This window comes from Eumetopias jubatus, unplaced genomic scaffold (assembly GCF_037043125.1).
Source record: "Eumetopias jubatus isolate StellerSeaLion01/CBP00866 unplaced genomic scaffold, mEumJub1_p1.0 scaffold_17, whole genome shotgun sequence".
Classification (NCBI taxonomy): Eukaryota; Metazoa; Chordata; class Mammalia; order Carnivora; family Otariidae; genus Eumetopias; species Eumetopias jubatus.
The window spans coordinates 17,500,926-17,522,647 of NW_028274823.1; the positions used below are offsets into that span (position 1 = coordinate 17,500,926).

At 42.0% G+C, this 21,722-nt stretch overlaps 1 protein-coding gene across 1 annotated transcript in view; it reads right to left on the reverse strand.

Moving 5' to 3' along the window:
- The window catches only part of PLEKHS1 (pleckstrin homology domain containing S1), a 31,520-nt gene extending 11,555 nt beyond the window's left edge, over positions 1–19,965 (reverse strand). Inside the window, exons 1-8 of the mRNA XM_088020062.1 lie at positions 19,642–19,965; positions 12,650–12,753; positions 11,927–12,015; positions 10,195–10,241; positions 3,294–3,382; positions 3,076–3,182; positions 2,121–2,255; positions 491–566 (exon numbers count right to left, since the gene is read on the reverse strand). Of these exons, the coding sequence (XP_087876188.1) occupies positions 491–566; positions 2,121–2,255; positions 3,076–3,182; positions 3,294–3,382; positions 10,195–10,222 (435 nt within the window). The 5' untranslated portion in view covers positions 10,223–10,241; positions 11,927–12,015; positions 12,650–12,753; positions 19,642–19,965. The remainder of the gene's footprint in view (positions 1–490; positions 567–2,120; positions 2,256–3,075; positions 3,183–3,293; positions 3,383–10,194; positions 10,242–11,926; positions 12,016–12,649; positions 12,754–19,641) is intronic.
- Between the last annotated feature and the right edge of the window lie 1,757 nt (positions 19,966–21,722).

Genomic DNA, 21,722 nt, shown 5'->3' on the forward strand with positions numbered 1-21,722 from the left:
TTTCATTTAAAGAGGTCTGCCCTAAGAAAGGACTTCTGTAAATTAGCGAAGGTTCTTGGGAAGTAAATGAAAAACTTAAAGCTACTAGCCTTTACATTAAAGAGGTATTACATTGAAAATGCAAGAGATAGGAGAAGCATTTTTATAGAAACCACCCTAGACGTCATCATTCAAAAGGTAGCCGTTTTATGCACCTTGCGTAACAATGATGGAGAATACTCTAGTTTTGGCTACTCTTGAAAAAATGCCACAGTCCTCTGACCCCAGTAATGAACATTTGATGTGTCTGTATTTTGGGTGTCTTGCAAAACACAAAAGTATTTTTTTCCTATTGTTAATCATAGAAATAACAAGGATGTACATTCTCTCCTGTATTTATTCCTTGGATTAGTGCCAGTTGCTAAGGAGGAACAGAAAAAGCTACCATTGTTTCCTTGTTAAAGAGGGTGTGCTTGCGTGCCCTGTTATTTTATTAGTGATGTAGAGTCACCTCTGGATTGTGGCGTGCTGGCTCTCCATGGTGGCAGAATGATGACACGAAGCTGACCCAGTCTTTAATCTTCTCCCTGTTGATAGGAATAAACTGGCAGCTGGTGCATGGCCACAATAGCACCTGTACTCCTTTTGAACCAGGGAAGGGTTCTTTTATTAAGGTTGGAACAGGCAGTGGGAGCAGGTACCAGGGAAATTACGATTTTTTTTTTCCCGAAGTTGCTTAAATGACCCACTGGCTCCTCACCACCTCCACACTTGCACACTAGAATTAATATTCACGCCACCTCCGTGAGGAGAGCTCAGGGAAATGGGAAGAACACTGGAAAATAACAGTAATAATCATAGGGTTTGGAGCTCTTGGCTTTGACACTGATTTCTTTTGTGTTCTTAAGCGAGCCCCTTAACCTGTCAGCACCACTTTTGTGGAGCTATCCAGGTATGCCACCCCTTGGGGGAAGGCATGTGTTTATGAAGAATGGGTTTGAATGAATTTATATAAATCACATCTTCTTTTCTATTGACTTTTCATGACAATGTAAAAAGAAAGCTTTTTGCCTTGGGCTTCCTCTGCAACAGATCAAGGTTCTTCATACTTTGGCGTTAGCATTCGCTACCTCCTCTCACAGCTCCCTCCCCTGACCTTGGCCTCTCTGCCAAGCAGATAATCATCTATAAAGGATCCATTAGGCACTTTGCTAGCACCAGGAGCCCCTCTTAAAAACTGAACACCCCCCTTAGGGATGAGCACTGCCCCTCCCTAACATAGGTAGCTTGTACAGATGTTTGTGAATTGATTATTTTTTTTAAGATTTATTTATTTATTTAAGAGAGGGAGAGAGCTGGGGGGGAGGCAGAGGGAGAGGGAGACAAGCAGACTCCCCACTGAGCAGGGAGCTCATTCCCACAACCCATGAGATCACGACCTGACCGAAATTAAGAGTCAGATGCTGAACTGACTGAGCCACCCAGGCATCCCTGTGTATTGGGTCCTTTTACATGAAGTGCATCTGGGGTGATGGTGATAGGGTTATGGGTTGAATTGTGTCCCCTCAAAATTTGGATGTTGAAGGCCCAACCCCCAGTACCCAGGATGGAACCTTACTTAGAAATCGGGCTGGGTTTTTGTAGATGTACTTAGCTCAGATGACGTCATACTGGCCTCCTAATCCAATAAAACAAGTGTCCTTACAAAAAGTTTGGATGTAGAGACACGTACCCAGGGAGAATGCTGTGTGAACCTTACAGTTCTGCCGCCACAAGCCCAGGAACTACCAGAAGCTAAAGAGAGAGACCTGGAACAGACCTTCCCTAGGACTTCAGAGGGAGCATGGCCCTGGGATACCCTGATTTCAGATACCTAGCCTCCAGAACAGTGAGATAATACATCTCTGTTGTTCTAAGACACCCAGCTTGGGGTACTTTGATATGGCCACCCTAGGAAACAAATACTGGGATTTTTCAAGATATTTTCACTAATAAGGAAGACTATCAAGATGGGCTTGAAGGGTGTGGCCATGGGCTTCTGTTCAAAGTATGTTGTTTATTGGTTTAAAATGTTTTATTTGTCTGTGTGTCTATTTTTTATTGTGCACATGGGAAACATTCTGTGCTAATTTGCGACTTACCTGTCCTGAGCAATGAGGAAGTATTCTCTGTTAGTGGTTCGGATGGACATCACCTCATCAGGGCGGCATTTAAACATCTTATGTACAGACTGCATTTTTTCACGGCCACTTATGCCAACTTCTACACTGGAATTTCTGTCAGATATAGAACACGAAGTATTAAGCAGATTCAAACACGAAGACTAGTGTTTCATATTAGGATTCAAACTGAATAAAATTTAGATCTGCTTGATCAATATTTTGGAAACTGTCCGATAATTTTAGAAAATAAGTTTAGATCTGGTTCAACACTGATTGAAAATACTTTGTTCAGCCTCAAACTTAATTCAAAAATTCTTTTTTCAGTTGGAGTCTTTGTTCTACAAAGTATCATGTTTTCTAATTTTCTTTTTTGTATGTAATTTCTTAAAAAGAAGACAAAAAGAGCCAATCTAAATACTTTTTAAAAATCCATCTTGGCTTTGGGGCGCCTGTGTGGCTCAGTCGTTAAGCGTCTGCCTTCACCTCAGGTCATGATCCCGGGGTCCTGGGATCGAGCCCTGCATCTGATTCCCTGTTTGGCGGGAAGCCTGCTTCTCCCTCTCCCACTCCGCCTGCTTGTGTTCCTGGTCTTGCTATCTCTCTCTGTCAAATAAATAAATAAAATCTTAAAAAAAAATCCATCTTGGCTTTATGAAATGATGATTTTATCTGCCCTCATCCATAAGTGAAGTGAATCAAAATCTTTTGTAACTAGATGCTTATTAATTAATAATTTATGAACTATAGTATACAATACAAAACACGTATTTAGCTATGTTTTTACTCAAAAATGTTCCTCATTTTAGCTTCTTTTCAGCAACAGATATTGCTGAGTGTGAAGTCTTTGGTTCTTTCAGTCAATGATTTAAATTTTTATTTGTATGCACCTTGTTAATATTTGCTGCTATAAACGTTTTCTCAATTGGATACACACCGGTCAATTTCAATGGACCCTCGACGATGTTGGTCTTTGTAGTAGGAAAGACGCAGGCTCCTTTCCCCACTCTTTGAAAGAATGAAAAACCGCTTTTTCCAAGAGGACTGAAAAATGAAAACATTTTTCATCTTAGTTAAATCTCGGAGGAAGAGAAAGGATTTTAAAAATGTTCATAAGCCTGGTGGGAGGCCTGTTAAATCATGGTGAATACTTACAGCAGAGAAGAAAAGCTGAGGAGGTGGTGATTTAATAAAGTAATCTTGTTTGCAGACTTCATTTTCATAATAAAATGTAAATTGTTTGCCTAATAAAAGAAAGTGAACAGACTCAGTTTGTTCCCTGTAAAGTTTGGAAAAGAACTGCTTCAATTGGAAAACACTGTTTACTTCTGGAAAGGTCTTCAACTTATTCAGTGATGGGAAAGAACATCTATAATAGGCCAGGAAAACAAAGAAGCCGAAGGACCAAGAGTGTTCTTATTTCGTCCACAGTCAGGACCTTCCTTCAGATGACATGTAGAAGCTCCTTAATGTCTAGCTCTAGCATCTAGGGGCATGTTGCTGGCTTGCCAGCTGTGAGCGAGGGTTTGTCTCTACTCTCACTGAAGAACCAGCCAGTGGAGCAGGATAATTCTGCCTTGCCTTGGCTTAACAAACAAAAGCAAAACCACCTGCTATTGAAAATGAGGTGGCAAAGTGGTTAAATCACAAGTTTTCCAAAATGTTAACTGCTTCTCAGTAAGTATGGAAATTTATAGGGGCTTTTTTTCTGTATTTTCAAAAATGTCTTCAAGAAATCTGCACTACTTTCATTATCTAGAAAAATGCAATGTTGTTAAAATAAAATTTATTTAAAAAAAAAAGAGCTTCGTTTTGCTTTCCCATCCAGTCTGTTAGTTCTAGTTTGCCCATGGTTTTATAAAAGACAGCCTTTACTAAAGAGTTAGAGCTTTTTTATTAAGTGGAAACCCAGAATCAGGCTTAGGTAGCACAGCTGATGGGGACATTATGCTGCAGTCTATCTAGTGATTCTTTTTTTTTAAATTTTTTATTGTTATGTTAATCACCATACATACACCATTAGTTTTTTAGTGATTCTTTTTTTAAAACATTGTTTTAGAATAGTTTTTTTTAAGATTTTAGGTATTCATTTGAGAGAGAGAGTGAGAGGGAGTGGGAGCATGAGAGGGGGGAGGGGCAGAGGGAGAAGCAGGCTCCCTGTTGAGCAAGGAGCCCGATGTGGGACTCAATCCCAGGACCCTGTGATCATGACTGAGCTGCAGGCAGATGCTTAACCAACTGAGCCACCCAGGCGCCCCCTTTTTAACATTTTTTTAAGTTTATTTATTTAAGTAATCTCTACATCCAACTTAAACTCATGACCCTGGGATCAAGAGTCACATGCTCTTCCAACCAAGCCAGCCAGGTGCGCTTTTTTAGCTTCTTACTAGAGTCTAGTAATTACTAGACTCTAGTAATTCTTAGGCAGCTGTCCTCACCTTGCCTCCTTCTCCTCCCTCTGCAGCAAATCAGCCTGCTCCCCACCACTCATCCCTTCACACACACACACACACACACACACACACACACACACACACACACACACACGAAAAGGAAAAGAAAAATAGAAGGAAACAATATTGCCATTAGCTCCTCTTTAAAACCACTGCATGGCCTTGGACAAAAGTCACAGATTTATTTACTGAACAAGTATTTATAGTGCACCTTGGGTCACTAAGTCTCCCTGTTTCCTCATCGTAAAATGGAGACAATGGCACTGATCTTACAGATTTGTGGTGAGGACTGAAGGAGTTAATGCACGGAAACCTCTCAGGACTGGGCCCGGCACACAGTAAGGCTCACTGAAGAGTAGCTATTATTAATAATAGAGGAAATTTTAGCCTTTATCATTTGCAGAATAAACCAGTCTCTCATCTGCCTATAACATAGGTGCTCTTTGGTGGTATTAAATTTAGAGGGTTCAACAGACATAGATATTTTATGAAAATGTGGTCTTAGAAGTCTCTGATAACATTGTATACAATTAGCAGAATCTTTTTTTTTTAAGAGGGGAGGGGCAGAGGGAGAGGGAGAGAGAATCTCAAGTAGGGTCCACACCCAGCATGGAGCCAGGCATGGGACTCGATCTCATGACCCTGAGATCATGACCAGAACTGAAATCAAGCATCAGATGCTCAACTGGCTGAGCCACCCAGGTGCCCCTACAGTTAGCATAATCTGAAAGTAAAGTAAATATCTGTGAAGACGTCGCCCAGTTTGGGCATTCCCAGGGTGTCCCCAGTATTCACACTGACTACCAGATCCAAGGCACAGAAACTGACGGTGTTTGTTGACCGTGGCAATGGCACTGTTTTCTCCAGAACTGATGCTGAGGAAGCACCTCAACTCTCACCCTTCCACCAGCCTTATGGCCAGTCAATGACTAAATCATGCCTATTTTCACTTCCCGAATACTTCTGGGATCCATCCCTATTTCTCTGTTCTTACCTGCACTGCCTTCAAGACCTTCAAACGTTTCAGTATGTTTCAAATCATGTGAATTTGAGACCTTTATATGTTTTTTTTTTTAAGATTTTATTTATTTATTTGAGAGAGAGAGAGAATGAGAGATAGAGAGCATGAGAGGGAAGAGGGTCAGAGGGAGAAGCAGACTTCCTGCTGAGCAGGGAGCCCGATGTGGGACTCGATCCCGGGACTCCAGGATCATGACCTGAGCGGAAGGCAGTCGCTTAACCAACTGAGCCACCCAGGCGCCCCTATATGTTTTTCACTGTATTGTTTCAGTAGCTGTCCAGTTTGACCCCCTAATTCCAGTCTTGACATCTTCAAATCCATCCTTGACATACCCCTGAGACTAAACACCGACTCTGACTGATCTAGCATTTTGGGCAAAGACAGAATAACAGGGACTGGGCTTACCAGACAGAATATATAAAATAGTGGTTTTCAAGACGCTGAGCATGGGGAACGAAAGTCACTGATCCCTAAGAGACAGGAAACAATCAAGGTGGGCCCTACAATTCCCTTGAGAGAGATTCCAGGCTATAGCACTGGAAAGGGGAACTGAGGTGGAACCAGGTGGGCTCCCGAGTTGAGGAGACAGAGCTAAGAGTTCAGGGAGATCAAGGCACTAGAGTTCATAGGATAGAGTGCTAGAGAAGAAAGAACTGCACACAGAAAGAATCACAGAAACATGCATAAGGTTCTTCTTAAGTATTCAAGAGTCTTAATCAATATATCAGTGTGAGGAAACTACCCAAGGCCAGAGAAAGTACCATTAGAAAAGATTAGAGGGAACAATGTCTGGTACTCACACAGAACCAGAAGAATTACCTGTTCCTTCCAGCCAGACTGGTAAGACTGGCAAGACACTGGGTAGGGTACTCAGAGAGGTCTTGCCTCAGTAGTGAGGGATAATTATCTCTGGGCCAGGGCCTGCTCCAGATCCACCTAACACATCATAAAGAAAGCCTTAAAAGGATCAAATTGTTTCCAAAAAACTTAATTGCATCCCAGAACAAAGCTCAAGATTTGTAGAAATACAAAAATATGCAGCACCCAACAAGGTCAAATTTTCAATGTCCGGTAACCAATCAAAAACTACCAAACATGCAAAGAGGCAGGAAAAACATGACCCATAATTAGGAAGATAATTTATTGAAATGGGCCTAGAACTGACACAGATGTTCGAATGAGCAGAGAAAGCCATAGGAACAGTCACTATAACTGTATTTTATAGACTGAAGAAATTAGGTAGTGATATGGATGATATAAAAAAGATCCAAAGTGAATGTCTAAAGGTGAAAACTACAATGTCTCAGCAACAAACAGACAAAAACGCAGGGTAAATAGCATTAATCGCAGGTTTAGTGCACAGGAAGACAAGTAATAGGGACTATCAACATAAATGCGGAGTGAAAAGAGAATCAAAAAACATTAAAAGAGCACCAGGGCACCACGGGATAATTTCAAGTGGCCTACTAGACAAGTAATGAAATCCCTAAGTGGGGAAGGTAGACAGAAAAACATCTGAAGAAATTAAGCTGAAAAGTTTATAAATTTAAAGAAAATTAATAAACCCACAGATCCAAGTAGATCAGGAACCCCAAACACAAGGTACATGAAGAAAACTACACTAAAACACATCGTAATCAAATTGCTCAAAACCAGTGATAAAGGAAAAAACCTTAAAATCAGCCAGTGTGTGTGGGGGGGTGGTGTTTGGAATATGTATGCAGAAGGGAAAAAAAAACATACGTAAGACATTAGATTTCTCATCAGAAACAATGCAAGCAAAAAACCAGTGGAACAACATATTTAAAAGTACCGAAAGAAAAACAGTCATTCTAGATTTCTAAATGCGGCAAAAATATCTTTAAAATAAAGGCAATTTCAAGACATTTTTCAGACATACAAAAGCTAAAGGCATTCATCAACAGGAGGCCTGCATTACAAGAAACATTAAAGGAAGTCCTCTGGCTGGAAAAAAAAAATGATACCAGTGGAAATCTGAATATTTTTTATGGTAATGATTGTTTTTTATTTTATTTTATGATTTTATTTATTTATTTGAGAGAGAGAGATAGAGAGAGCATGAGCAGGGGCTGGGGAGAGGGAGAAGCTGACTCTCTACTGAGCAGGGAGCCCAATGTGGGGCTCAATCCCAGGACCCCAGGATCATGACCCAAGCTGAAGGCAGATGCTTAACTGATTGAGCCACCCAGGTGCCCCTGGAAATCTGAATTTATATAAGTGAAGGAAGAACACTGAATGGTAACTGCAAGGGTAAATATTTATTTGAGTTGTCTTCTTACTATTTAAAACATTTAAAACTTCAATTGATTGTTCAAACAAAAATACTAACAATATGTTGTGCAGATTATAGCATATGTGTAAGAAAAATACAATTTCAATAAGTAAAATGCATGAAGGCCAGGAAGGGAAAATAGAAGTATACTTTTGTAAAATTCTTCTATAATATGTGAATTGGTATAATATCACTTGTAATAAGATAGACTTGATATGTTAAAGATATACACTATTAGCCCTAAGGGAACCACTAAAATAACAGAACAAATAGTTATAATTAATAAGCCAAGAAAGGAGATAAATAGTATCATAGAAGTACTCAATTAATTCAAAAAAGGATGAAAACGAGGAAAAAGGTGAACAAAGAAAAAAATGAGATAAATAGAAAATAACACTATGATAGACTCAAACCTGATCATATCAATAATCACATTAAGCATAAATTGTCTTAAACCAATTAAAAGACAGAGATGTCAGATTAGATAAAAAAGCAAGACCCAACTGTATGATACTTACAAGAAACGTATTTCAAATACAAAGGCACAAATAGGTTATAAATAAAAGGTCAGAAAAAGGACATACTATGCCAACAACAGTCCAAAGAAAGCTGGGCTGGCTATATTAAAGCAAAAAATAATTAAAATTAAAGCAAAAAAATATTACCAGGGATAAGGATCTTTTTATAATGATAAAGGGGTCAATTAATCAAGAGGACATAACAATCCTACACATTTATGTACCTAATAACAGAGCTTCAACATACATGAAGCAAAAACTGATAGAACATCACAGAGAAATAGACAAATCCATAATTATAGTCAGGGATTTCAATACCCCTCTCTCCATAACTGATAGAAAAAATAGGCAGAAAATCATAAAGGTACAGTGGACTTGGACAACACTATCAACAAACTCGATCTGATTGACATTTATAGAACACTCAACAAGAGCAGAATGAACACGCTTCTCGAGGGCACATGCAACATGTACCCAACAGGTCATATTCTGGGCCATAAAACCAGTCTCAATACATCTGAAAGGATCCAAGGTTTACAAAGTATATTTTCAGAACGTAATGGAATCAAATTGGAAATCAGTAACAGAAAACTTTTGGGAGTGATGCATATGTTCATTATCTTGATTGTGGTGATGGTTTCCCAGGCATATCCACATACCAAAACTTACCAGACTGTACATTTTACATTTGTGCAGTTAATTGTATGTCATGTGCACCGCACAAAGCTATTTCAAAAAAATATGACCAGCCTAAAATGCAAATCTAATGACCCCTTTCTCTTGCTCAAAAGCCTTTTCAAGGATTCTGGGTCATGTGAGGTCAAGACGGGGCGCAGCAGAGTGCCACGGCTTCATCCTCTACTCTCCCCTACTTTCTACACGCATTGTGCTCTGACACACCTTGCCTCTAACCCATGCATTGCTTTTGTTCATGCCATCCCTCTCTGCTGAGATGTGCTCTTTTCCAATCTCTTTTAAAACCCTACACATCTTTTAGGGTCCAGCTTAGATGCCTTCCCATAAAATCTCTCTGGATTCCCACAACTACTTGTATGCTCTTCCCTAGGTTCCCAAAACATTTTGCACTTCTGATTCCTATCAAACCCTGATTATTTGTGCTTATCTTAGCTTCTCAATACAGTGACTCATATGTGTTTCACTTAACTTCCCAACAAAATTTGTAAACTCACGGAGAGCAATGACTCTATAACTCAATCTGTATATTCTCTGCAATATGAAGCACCGTGACTTTACTAATAATAGGTGCTTTGAATAGATATTCAAAACTATTTTTAAATTGAATTGGATAATTTGCTTTCTAAATTATTTCATCCTACCCTCTGCTTTCCTAACTACCCACCTGCAATGAACTATGTCAACGAGAACAAGGACCTTTGAATAATAAACCTCGAGCTACCTCTCTAATAACAATTTAGGCGATTTCTCAGTGAGAATTTCCTACCAAATTACGAAATACTCTTCAGTCTTTTCTGGGCTATTATCTGTTTTAGTACCATCTCCAAGCAACAGATGGAACATTTGGTTAATGAAAATCAGAAAATGTCAAATTTCCGGATAGGTGAGCTCTTACAGAATAATTAACCGAATCCAACAGCCCCTACCACACTCTCCATACCAAGAATCATTGTTCCAGAATGATTTTCTGCCTTAGTCTCACTACAACTGTCTTCTGTATCCTGGTTAGCTTGACCAGAATTGTTCGTCGTTTTTAACAAAGTTTTTTACTTCAGAGAGAATACCCCCTGGGTACCTGGACTCTTCTGAGGTTTGGGTTCCATTATGGCTGGCTGTTCTCATCTGTCAAAAGGAAGTTAAACGCCAGTTAGTCCTCAAACAAGTGTGCTTCACTGATTAGCCACTCAGTCGTGGAGCATCGGGGTGGTGCCCGCGAATGTTGCTGCGATGGGTTATCAGCCTCCCACTTTCCATTCTGCCCCTAAGGCTGATAGTCGCCAGAGTAACAAGGACACATACAAGCAACTTGTGTTCACCAAGTGGCAGTTCGGTGGAGGTGTTGCTAGCACGACGGAAAGAGCCATGTTCCCTGGACTTTCTCTGCTCCTGCTCCGTAAGGGGCTCTGACAACAAAGCTCCTGGGGGAGACAGCACCGAGGAGGAGAGACAACAACAGGGCAGAGGGCAGGAGGCTATGGACCCAGTGCAGCTGAGAAAGCATGTCTAGCCAAGAGCAAGCATAGGATAAGCCCTCCTCCATGCCAGGAACTTGCTTTCTCCAGAGGGAAACTGAAGAGCAAGGACCTGGGCATAGTCGTGTTCTTAAGCTGTCTCAGGTGCCTGCCCGGCTCTGGGGTGAAACTGACTTGGGGAGCTGGAGCTCTTTCCTGGCAGCTGTGCCGGGATCCCTTGACCACCGTGGGGCCCTGCGAGAAGGGGGATCCCACAGAGGAAAGGGTCTCGGGGCAGGGCAGGTCTTTGCAACCAGGCATGTGTTGGTGATCAGAGTAACTCTCAAAAGAGAGGGTAGCATCAAGCAGGGCAGTGCCAGGGCAGTCCCAGGAAAATGGGAGGAGGCAAAGGGCCTTCTATACATATTTTGCATGTTATAAATAATACCTATAACATGCAAAATATGCGTCAACCAACTCTAAGGCTTCTGGTTAATAGTGGGATGTTTGTGGTTAAGTGTTTGGGGGAGTCAAAAGTTATACGTGGATTTTCAACTGTGTGGGGGGGTCATCACCCCTAACCCCCATGTTGTTCAAGATTCAACTGTATATGTATATAAATACTGGACTTCCTACATAACATATATTTCATATTATGTATATGAATTTTGTATTACATATATGAAATCCAGTATATGTATACATATGTGAAATCCATTATATATGAAACCTATTATATAAATTTTGCTTGTATAACATAAGCAAAATAAAGCATAAGCTTACGTTATATAAGCAAAATTATATATTATATATGAAATCTCATTCAATTTCATATATATTTTTATTTATAAAATATATAGATTTCACATATATTTTTACATATAATACCATAAAACTGACACTACTTTTACAATGGTATAATACCCATTTTACAGATGAGGAACCTGTTATCAGAGATACTAAGCAATTTGCTTTTGACCACGTAACTAAAAAAGAAGCAGAGCCAGAATGCTAACCTGAGAGTTGTCTGAACCACTTTGCTTTTCCTCCTATTTAAGAAAGAAGAATTAAACCTTTTCATAGTTCTACTTGCATTTCTTGTCATTGCCGGCAAACAAAAAAGCCTTTCAGATTTCTCTCTTTGATCTCATTCAGAGGAATCTACCCACTATCATTGCCTATAACCTGTTCATTTTAATGTCATTTGGGATTTAATCAGCGCGATACCAAGAGGTCCTATCTCCTTCTGACTGTACAGTTATGAACCGCGAGCCCAAAACAGCAATTTTGTTCAATTAGTATTTCAGATTACCACAGCCTTGAGAACCTAAAACATTCAAACCAAGCAGTACTTACTAGAAACCAGGGGGTCGCTGCTTCAGTTCTCAGCCAAGTGCCCTGTCCCTGGGTCTCCTGACCTGATCGCTGGCTGTCCACTCTGAGCTCTGAGGGGTACGGTGAAAATTAAATACAATCTGTTTGAAATGTGAACCAACAGGAAGTTCCTAAGTTACTACCTTAGGGCAGATTTTATGCTTGCCTTTAGCTCGTATGGAAGTTGCTGTCCTAGGGAAAGTTCTGGGCTTTCATTCCTTTTGTGGCTTGGCACAGAACTGCCCTTGGCATTCCAACTGTCTAGCATCAGAAAATAAAAGCAAACAAATAAAAAAAAAATTCCCACTAGCCTTTGTTCATAGTCACAACGCTTCTTATTGAGAACAGTGTCAGCCTTGCCTTGACCTCGTACACTCATTACTGTTGAAATAATGCCTTTGCTTCCCACCCATCCGTATCCTCCCAAGGTCCTCCCGGGGGAGGTAGGGGGGATTCCTTTGTACCAGATGAGGAAACAAAAGCCTGACTTCTCCAACACACTTGCACATGCCAAGGATCTCCGGGACAGTTTGCTTCTTCATCCGTAACAGAGTTGTCCTCAACAGGGTGGCACAAGGCAGGCTCTCCTGTACGGCCACCCAACAACTCCTAAAAATAAGAGTTTTGCTCACCAGCCCCCACCCCACTTGTGTTCTCTCTCTCTCAAATAAATAATAAAATCTTTTTTAAAAAGGGTTTGCTCACAAGAGGCAATGACAGTCAAGCCTTGTTGAAATCCTCCTCTTTGCTTCCAATGTACTCTTCTCATCTGGTTCTCTTCTGCTTTGGCTTTTTGCTTGCTCCTCTACCTGCAAGCAGGGCATTCATTTCAGAATCCCCAGTTCCTTCCTTATATATTTGCCCACTCTGCAAGTATTGCTTGATGCTCGGAGTGTTGAGAGTCTCTTGAGATTTGTGCCCTTGAATTTAGCAAGATTCCTGTCTGACTGATATGTGATTTTCTCTAGTGGCATTCAGCTATTCAGGAACAGGATGGGGAAGCTGAAGGTTGCGGTTCATTTCAGGTTAATGGTGTTTTGGTGTGTTTTTTAAAAATATTTATTTATTTATTTATTGCCAGGAAGATACCACAGATAGAAAAAGGAGCAAGGGAACTTAGGATATTTGCAAAAGCCTGCCCCAAATGATGAACCATGGAATCGGAGGGGCATATGGAGGAGAGAGAATAGAAGGGGACTCCTAGGGAGGAAGTACTGGTGAGATTGAAGAAAGATGGGCAAGTTGGCTGGAAAGGTAAGAAGCAGTGCTTGGAGTCAGCATGACTGACCGCTGATCTGAAAAGTAGAGCAGCTGTAGGGAGTGGGTGGCTTTGCTATAGTGGAGAAGGAAGGTCATTGGTGATGAGGTCAAGGAACTGAGAGCGTAGGGAGTTTGGTCATCCACGTGGACATCCAGTTTATGCTTTTTGAGGCTCGCTAATGGTTTTTGAAATATGAGAAAGAGAATAAAGGTAATCGTCTACCCACCTCCCTCAACGCATACACAGCAGTGTCTATTTTTATTCTTGGATTCACTTGTAAAAGCAAAAGCAGACACAGATGTCAAAAGAGGACCCTTGGATCCATAGAAGATTGAAGCCAAAATCCTCTTTATTGCGAAAGAATTCTTGGGTCCAATTTCTGGGGAACAGGGGATGTCTATAGGTGATAGAGGATGGCCTGAAGATTGTGGCCTAGGGAGTTAGCGAACAAGACTACCACTGGGGCCAGATGAGAGACGATGGGGCTTCTTTTTTCTTCTCTACCTTTCCCTTTATTGCCCTGAGTCCTTATATTGCCCACCTGGTTGCCATTGGGGCAGTGGGATGAGGGTGGTAGGGAAGGGGTAGTAACATAGCTCATAATAGGAAGAGAGAGAAACAAGCAAAGTAGGAAGGGGACTCCCAAAAGCTGGGACCCCACAGAATAGCTTCTTCCCCAAAAACCCATCTCCTGCATAAGGTATGATGCAACTCCTGGCACCCTATGTTTCTTAGATCCTCCTCTTGGTCAGCAATGGATCTTCCCTGCTTCTCAGTTTATTTGTACTTCAATTTCTATTGTAACAAAAGTAACTATCTTTCATGTCTGGGCCTGGAGAAGAAAAAGCATGTTCCATATGGATTTTGAATAAATTATGAATTTGAGGAATCAGGCAAAACCCATAAAATCAGCACTTACCATTATTTCATTCTTTTGCCTTTTGTCCTGGGAGGTGTGTGTGTGTGTGTGTGTGTGTGTGTGTGTGTGTGTTTTAATGCTTGTATCACTTTGATTTCCTGTTCAAGTTGAAGGCAGTTAATAAGAAAGAATATTTTATTTCAGTATTTATTGGTACCAACTGGATAGCAAGCACTATTGGGGATAAAAGAAGAATTAAACATGGGCAGTGTTCTTAGTGACCTTATAAGCTAATATGGGAGCTAAGTGACATAACAAAACCAAGCAATGTGTTACTCAGGGTCCTAGCAGGGAATAGCATGCTCCAAGGATTTATGGAAGAGACTTGTTAAAGGGACTATCTATAGAGGTGTTGGCTGGATTAAGAGAACCAACAAGGGGTGGGGAAGCATTCAGTGTCTAGCAATGGTGGGAAGTCTTCACCACCTCCAGGCCTGCTGGGATAAGAGGAGGTAGCAGTGTTGCCAGATTCTGATGAGAGCGGTAGCTGTGGGTGAGGTGCCACCACACAGAAGCAGTGGTTGTAGGAAGGCGAAAGTTGCCACTCTCAAAACTATGGCCCTCATGGAGAGAGTAGGGTTAAGTAGAGGTGGAGCAGGAAGGGGAGAGGCCAGCAAAGGAGATTAGAAAGGAGCAGAGGAGTATGTGACAACACAGAAGCGTGTGGTATCTGGAAGTGGAAGCAAATGTTTTGGAAGGAGGGAAGGGTCATCCATGCCAAATGCTGCCAAGAGAATGAGCAAGATGAGAACTGACAACTGGTCACTGGATTTGGCAAGATGGAGGCCATCATGATCTTGGCGAGAGCTATTTTAGTGGAGTGGTGTAGAGGAGAAAATCTGATGGGAGTGGGCTAAAAAGAGAAATGGTCCATCTGCTGGGGTACAGAACATAGCAGAGAAGAATGGAGAACAGTGGAGAGTTCTTTGGAGAAGCAAGTGAAGAGGATTCAAGAAGAATCCAAAATGAATAATATGAAGTGGTGAGTGCTGTCAGAGCAAGGCAAATCAGGAGTCATGGGAATTCAGAGGAAGGACCTGTTCTTCCAAAGGCGGAAGGGGATAAAACCAAAGGGGAGATGTCATGGAGGAGGTGACACCTCAGCTGAGCCTTGAAGCCTCCCCACCCTCCCACTCCCCAGTTATCCCTGGGGCACATGTGACCCTTGGATAGTAGACACTGTCTTGATCCCAGCCTTGGCCTCACCCACTGGTTCAGAGGCAGAGGGAATCTGCCTTGTGAGTGGGATTCTGGGTCAGAGGCTCCCTTTCTTCCTCTGGGTGGTGCAGTGTGTGGATAAAAGAGCATTTTGTTTCCTTGAGGGAAGCCAACTTGAAAATGAAGCTGACACAAGGAAAGAATAGAGCTGGAAGAATCACAGAGACGCAGAACACTTCTCTTGACGACGGGCAAACTTTGGGTCAAACCATGCCTGACTTATTGGTTAGGACAAACTAATATTCCCTTGACTTTTTAAGTCAATTTACATTAAATGGTCTTGTGCAAATGGAAATCATTTTGATTGGGAGATGTTATGATTTGAATATTAGGAACTGGCTCAGGGATAGAGATGGGGGCAGGGAGTTTGGAGGGAGACAAAGGACAAAAAAGGAATGGTAAAAAAGGTGATAGCATACAATTTTTGATCATGGAGTCAGACTTTCCAGGTTCATTGCTATGCTCTGTGAACTTACAGAAGTCACTTAACCTCTCTATGCCTCAGTTTCCTCATCTTGAAAGTGAGAATGATAATAGTAGTTACTTGATAAAGTTGTGATGAGGATTAAATAAGCAGATATTTATGTTTTTTAAAAATTTTTATTTATTTGACAGAGAGAGAGAGAGAGAGAAAGAGACAGAAAGTGTAAGCATGAACAGGGGGAAGGGTAGAGGGAAAGGGAGAGAGAATCAAGCAGACTCCCAACTGAGTGCAGAGTCCCACTGAGGCTCAATCTCCTGACCCTGAAATCATGACCTGAATCAAAATCAAGAGCTGGAAGCCTAACTGACTGAGGCACCTAGGCGCCCCTCTGTTCGTTTTTGTTAGATGCTATTTTATCTCTGTGCATGCCTAGTTACCTTTGCTTGGGTACTGGATATAATATTCTACATCATATGTAGAAAACAATTTGAAGGCTAAGGTGACATCATCCTTGAGAGATTTTAATTTATGTCTCTCATGTACCTGATGGTACTAGCTATATAGTTCTTCATCCATTAAGAAGAGGCAAAATGAACAGATATTTGTAAAGAGCTTATAAGAGTCCTCAGAAGGTATTAAGTACTTTACAAGTGTTTGTCAAATAAATCAATGGCGTTGTGTCTGCAATTTGCAACTGAGTTTGTGCATAGGCCCCACCTCTAATGAGAGGGGCTGAGCTCCCTGATTTTGAAGACTCTCCAAAACACTCCACATAGTGATAGTGTGGGTGCCAGGTCACTCTTTCTATGTTTCACATGAATAAATAGAGGCCCCAGGAGGCTTAGAAATCATCTAAGAGAGAACCGGGTAACAAACATCATGATGGAGCCAAACCCCACTAGATCTGGAATTGGGACACCAAATTTATGCTGTGGTCTGCTTCAATTCACTAGAAGAACTTGGAGTTGTCTTCTTTCTCCTTCTGGGGGTTGGGGGTGACAAGATGACTGCCAGGTACCTAACAGCCCTAATAGTCTACGGGTCTCATAATGCCGCCTTAACTGATTCTGTAGTTTACCATTTACGAAGCATTTGCAGTGTCTCCTTCTGTTCATGCAAAAACCTCTTGAGGGAGGCAAGGCAGATATTATTCTTCCTGTTTTACAACAAAGAAGGGAAACTAGCTGATAAAAGGTTTGATATCAAGGGCACCTGGGTGGTTCAGTCAGTTGAGCATCCGATTCTTGATTTTGGCTCAGGTCATGATCTCAGGGTCCTGAGACTGAGCCCTGCATAGAGCTCCATGCTCAGTGGGGAATCTGCTTGAGGATTTCTCTCCCTTTCCCTCTGCCCCTCCCCACCAATGCTCACATGCTCTTTCTCCCTCCTCCCCTCAAATAAATGAATAAATCTTAAAAAAAAAAAAGGTTTGATAGTAGATAAGTTACCACTGAGGGTAACTGAAGCTGAATCCCACTGAAAAACTCTGGGAGCTGCCTTTCATCTCATCCAGGGGTGAGGGAGTTGGGCTATTTATATACCAACTCCTGTCAGTCATCGGGGGGACATTAATTTCTGAGCACTTCTGGCCTGTTGCACAAGTAGAAAGTGGGCTCAGGGACCAGAGGGACTCCTCAGGGAAAGAACTTGAGAGTAAGCCACTGCACTACAGTGATGAGCACAAGGAGTTAGGCGTGACCACCACCGGCATGTGCTAGTTTCTGTTGGCAAGATGCTCTAGTCACCTTTACATGCAAATACTCCTGTGAAATGTGGTGTTTTAGTTAGGCACATTACTCTTTTGACCTCAATCATATTTTTGAGGATAAGAAAGTCATGACATAGGGTAGGCTAAATAATGACCCCCCTCAAATATGTCCACATCCTAATCCCTAGAACCTATGAATATATTGCCTTATATAATCTTACATGCAGATGTAAGTTAAGGATCTTGAGATGGGAGGGTCATCCTGGCTTAGCCAGGCAGACCTGATGTGATCACAAGGGTCCTTGTAAGAGGGAGGCATTTGGCCATAGGAGAGAGAAGACGCTATACTGCCAGGTTGAAGATTAGAGAAAGGGGCCAAGGGGGAAGGAACGCGGGCAGCCTCTAGAAGCCAGAAAAAGCCAGGAAATAGATTCTCCCCTTAAGTCTTCAGAAGGAACACAGCTCTACCAAGTCCTTGATTTAAGATTTCTGGCCTCTAGAACTCTAAGAGAATAAATTAGTGTTGTTTTAAGCCACTAAATGTGTGCTCATTTATTATAGCAGCAATTGGAAGCGGATACAGGGAGGATGGATATCGGATGGGTTACTGGAGGGGTGTCCTTCAGGGGTCTGGTCGATAGCTCACACAGCTTGTGCAAAATAGAAATGTTGATTTCACCACTTTCAACCCTCCCACCAAACATGTTCCCGGTTTCAGGAAATGGCACCATTTATCTACCTGCTTGTGCCGTATACCTGGGAGCCATCCTCAGTTTCTGGCATTTCTCACAATCCCACTTCAAATCTATCAGCAAATCCTGCTGGCTCTACCTCCCAAATAAAGCCCAAACCTGACCACTTTCACAACCTCGTGGCCACTCCAACCTGCCATCACCCCACCTAGGCAACTACAGCAACGGCTTCCCACCTGGGCTCCCTGCTTCTGCTCTTTCCCTCTTTAAGCCAGTCTTCACAGTGTCTTTTACAGTACTTCATCAGATCCTACCACTTCCCTGCTCAAATCCCTCCAATGACTTCCTATTGCATTAGCATGAAATCCAAGGTGCTCACCATGGTTGAAAGCCCTACATGATCTGGCCCTGCCTGCCTTTCATCCTTATTGCCTAGCACCCTGCTCTGCAGCACTGGCTTTCCTGATGTTTCTTAAACAGGGCCAGGTGGTAGCTGCCTCAGGGCCTTTGCACTTGCTGCTTGCTCTGCTTAGAACCATCCTTTTTCACATATCCACATGGTGCGTCCCCTCACTCTACTCAAGTTTCTGCTCAGATGTAGGCATTAGAAAGGGCTTTCCCAGCTTTCTACCTAAATTAACTTGCCCTTCTCCTACGTCATCTTATCCTGCTTTATCTTTCTTTATAACACTTCTCACTATATGAAAATATATGAACTATCTGTATTTTCTACTAAAATATAAATTCAGTGAGGACAGAGACTGTTTGGTTACCTGTTCTATCCCCAATGCCAGGAACAGTGCTTAGCACATAGTTCAATAAATATTTGTTGATTGAAAAAAATATATATGAAAGGTTATTTTCCTGTAGGTGACTATCACGGTTAGCTAGTCAAAGACAAGTGCTGGCTTCTCATGTAGGTGTGACTTACTCAGCACATGAATTCCTGCATTTTTACATAACCACCCACAACTTCTAAATCTTTATGCCTGAAAGAGAAATTGGTCCTCAGCTACCACAAGTCCTGTCAGAAGTTAGAGGAAAAATTGCGAGCCATCTGTGATTTCATGGAAAGTACAAATCCTCCAACACAGCCCTTTTCAATCACAAACGGATCATTTTGCCCTCTCGAATGAGAGAGACCACTGTTCCCAATGGTTATGTGGCTGGTAGGTGCTGGTGGGTTAATTGTAGAAAATTCTCACCTGCTTTTCTTATCTAACCCACTGCTTTTTGCTCACGCCCAAATCTCCTGGTTTTAAAAGTAGCCATTCTCATTTGTTCTTGGTACTTACTTTAAAATGTTTAAAATTTTTTTTTTTTAAGCAGATGGACTATACCTATCTCTACAAAGTCCCTCCTCCCTTGTTTTTCTTACTTGTTTTTCTTTTTTCCCTCCTTACCTTCTTAGGGAAGTTTACACTAAAGGGTGTAACCGTCCCTTAGCACCCTCCCCAGGGACCAAGGTTTCTGACCTGTTCAACTTCCCTTTCACAGGTGTATTCTACCACTGCTTTGCAAGCTTGGCTGTAAACTGGAATCACATGGAGGGGTTTAACAACACGGATTCCTGGTCCCACTTGCAGAGATCCTGGTTTAGTTGGTCTAGGTGCTGCCTGGGGACTGGAAAAACATTCGACGTGAGACTCAGGTGCAGCCACAGTTGCGAATCACCACATCTAGTCCCTCTCATTGGGGTCTTTAGAACGTCCCCTTCTGAATAAGCTCCCCAAACTCCTTGGAATTTTCCATACATCTCCTTAAATTTACAAAGACCTGGCTTTTGCTTGATGATTCAGAGTTTTCATAACGACACCCACCAAAAGAAATGTCTCCTTTACTTGATTTTATAGTTCTGTGGAGTTTGCACAGCCACTTCCCCCACATGATTTCCCTGGCTCCTCCCTACTTCCCCGTGAAGTGAGAATTTGGGGCCAGGGTGAGGTGAGGGCAGCTGGAGGAGTGGCTGTCTGAAGTTAGGGCCAGGGTGGCCACAGTGAGCAAACAAACAAACAAAACAACAAAAACAGGGGCGCCTGGGTGTCTCAGTCGTTGAGCATCTGCCTTCAGCTCGGGTCATGATCCCAGGGTCCTGGATTGGAGCCCCACATCGGCTCCCTGCTCCAAGGGAAGCCTGCTTCTCCCTCTCCCACTCCCCCCGCTTGTGTTCCCTCTCTCTCAGTGTCTCTCTCTGTCAGATAAATAAATCTTAAAAAAACAACAAAAACAAAACAAGAATAACAAAACAGAGCAAAACAAACAAAAACAAAACTCCTCAAAAACAGGATGCCCAGTTAAATTGGAAGTCCAGGTAAACAATAATTTTTAATGTAAGTATGTTCCATGCACTATTTGGGACATACGTATACTAAAACAAATTGTTCTGAGATTCAAACTAACTGGGCACCCTGAATTGTACTGGGCATCTGTACACTCAGGGCCCATTCCTCTTCTGAAGCTCAGGCTGGTGGCTCTGCCATTCTCTTGCCTTCCTGTGATCTCCTAGCAACTCGTCAGCTTGAGCTCCTGCCCACGTTCCTCCTCTCTTCTGTATGGGTAGCCATTATCCTCAGAAAGAGCCTCTTCTGGATATTAGAATCCACTCGCCCTTCCTTTCCCCGCCCCCTTTTCCTTTCTCCTGTCTGTGGCCTAAATTATTTGTAAGTTCAGGCTGGTTTAAAAAACACAGTCAAACATTTATTCAGTCCTTTCTGTGTGCCAGGCATTGTGCTAAGTGCTCTGCATTCATTATTTCATTTACTCCTTACACGGCTCTTGGAGGTTGGTACTATTTCCTAGGTACCCACATAGGACTCTTTCCATTTTAAGATGGAAAAACGAGGTTTGTGGAGGTTGAGAGATTCTTCAAGGTCATGCAACTTGGAAGTGGCCAACGCTAGGAGTTGAACAGGGCTGTCTGACCCCAAAGCCCTGGTTCTTAACTAGCGTGCTAGGAAAACAAGGTGGTTCTAAGAGCCTAGAGCCTTGTGGAGTAGCTAGTCAAATCTTCTAGCTTGTTCAGTTTAGCTTTCTGAAACTCCTGGCATTTGGAACAACCCCTGGATAGACCTCTTCCTTGCCATGTGGGTGGCCTGAGAGATTAAGTGTTGACAGTATAGCAATCCATAAGATGAATATACATTTTTGGAAACCTTATTTTTAACCCTGAGAAAAAGAAGGCTTTAGAAGAAAGACTTCAGCGGCCATTGCCAGCCAAGCAAACACTAAATCAACCCAGGGACAATGTTCTTTAAACACATTTGCTGAGGCTAAGGGGCAGATAGTTTACACTGATTCTGGGTAGCTGGCCACAAATGTAATGTGTCAGAGAGGCTTTTTTTCAAGTGTTCCATATCTTTTTTGGTGGAAGCTGCCCCTGTGCTTTAGCAGTCTGTAAATATTTGCACAATTAATGTATGCTGGCAAATGTCTCAAGAGGAAAGCAGGCTTCATAATGCTAAGCAAAATTGTAATTAGCAACACAAAAGAAAAAGAATTTGTCTCTTTCATCTCGGTGCTTAAAAACCATCAGCATTTAATACAGCTGGAAGCTTCA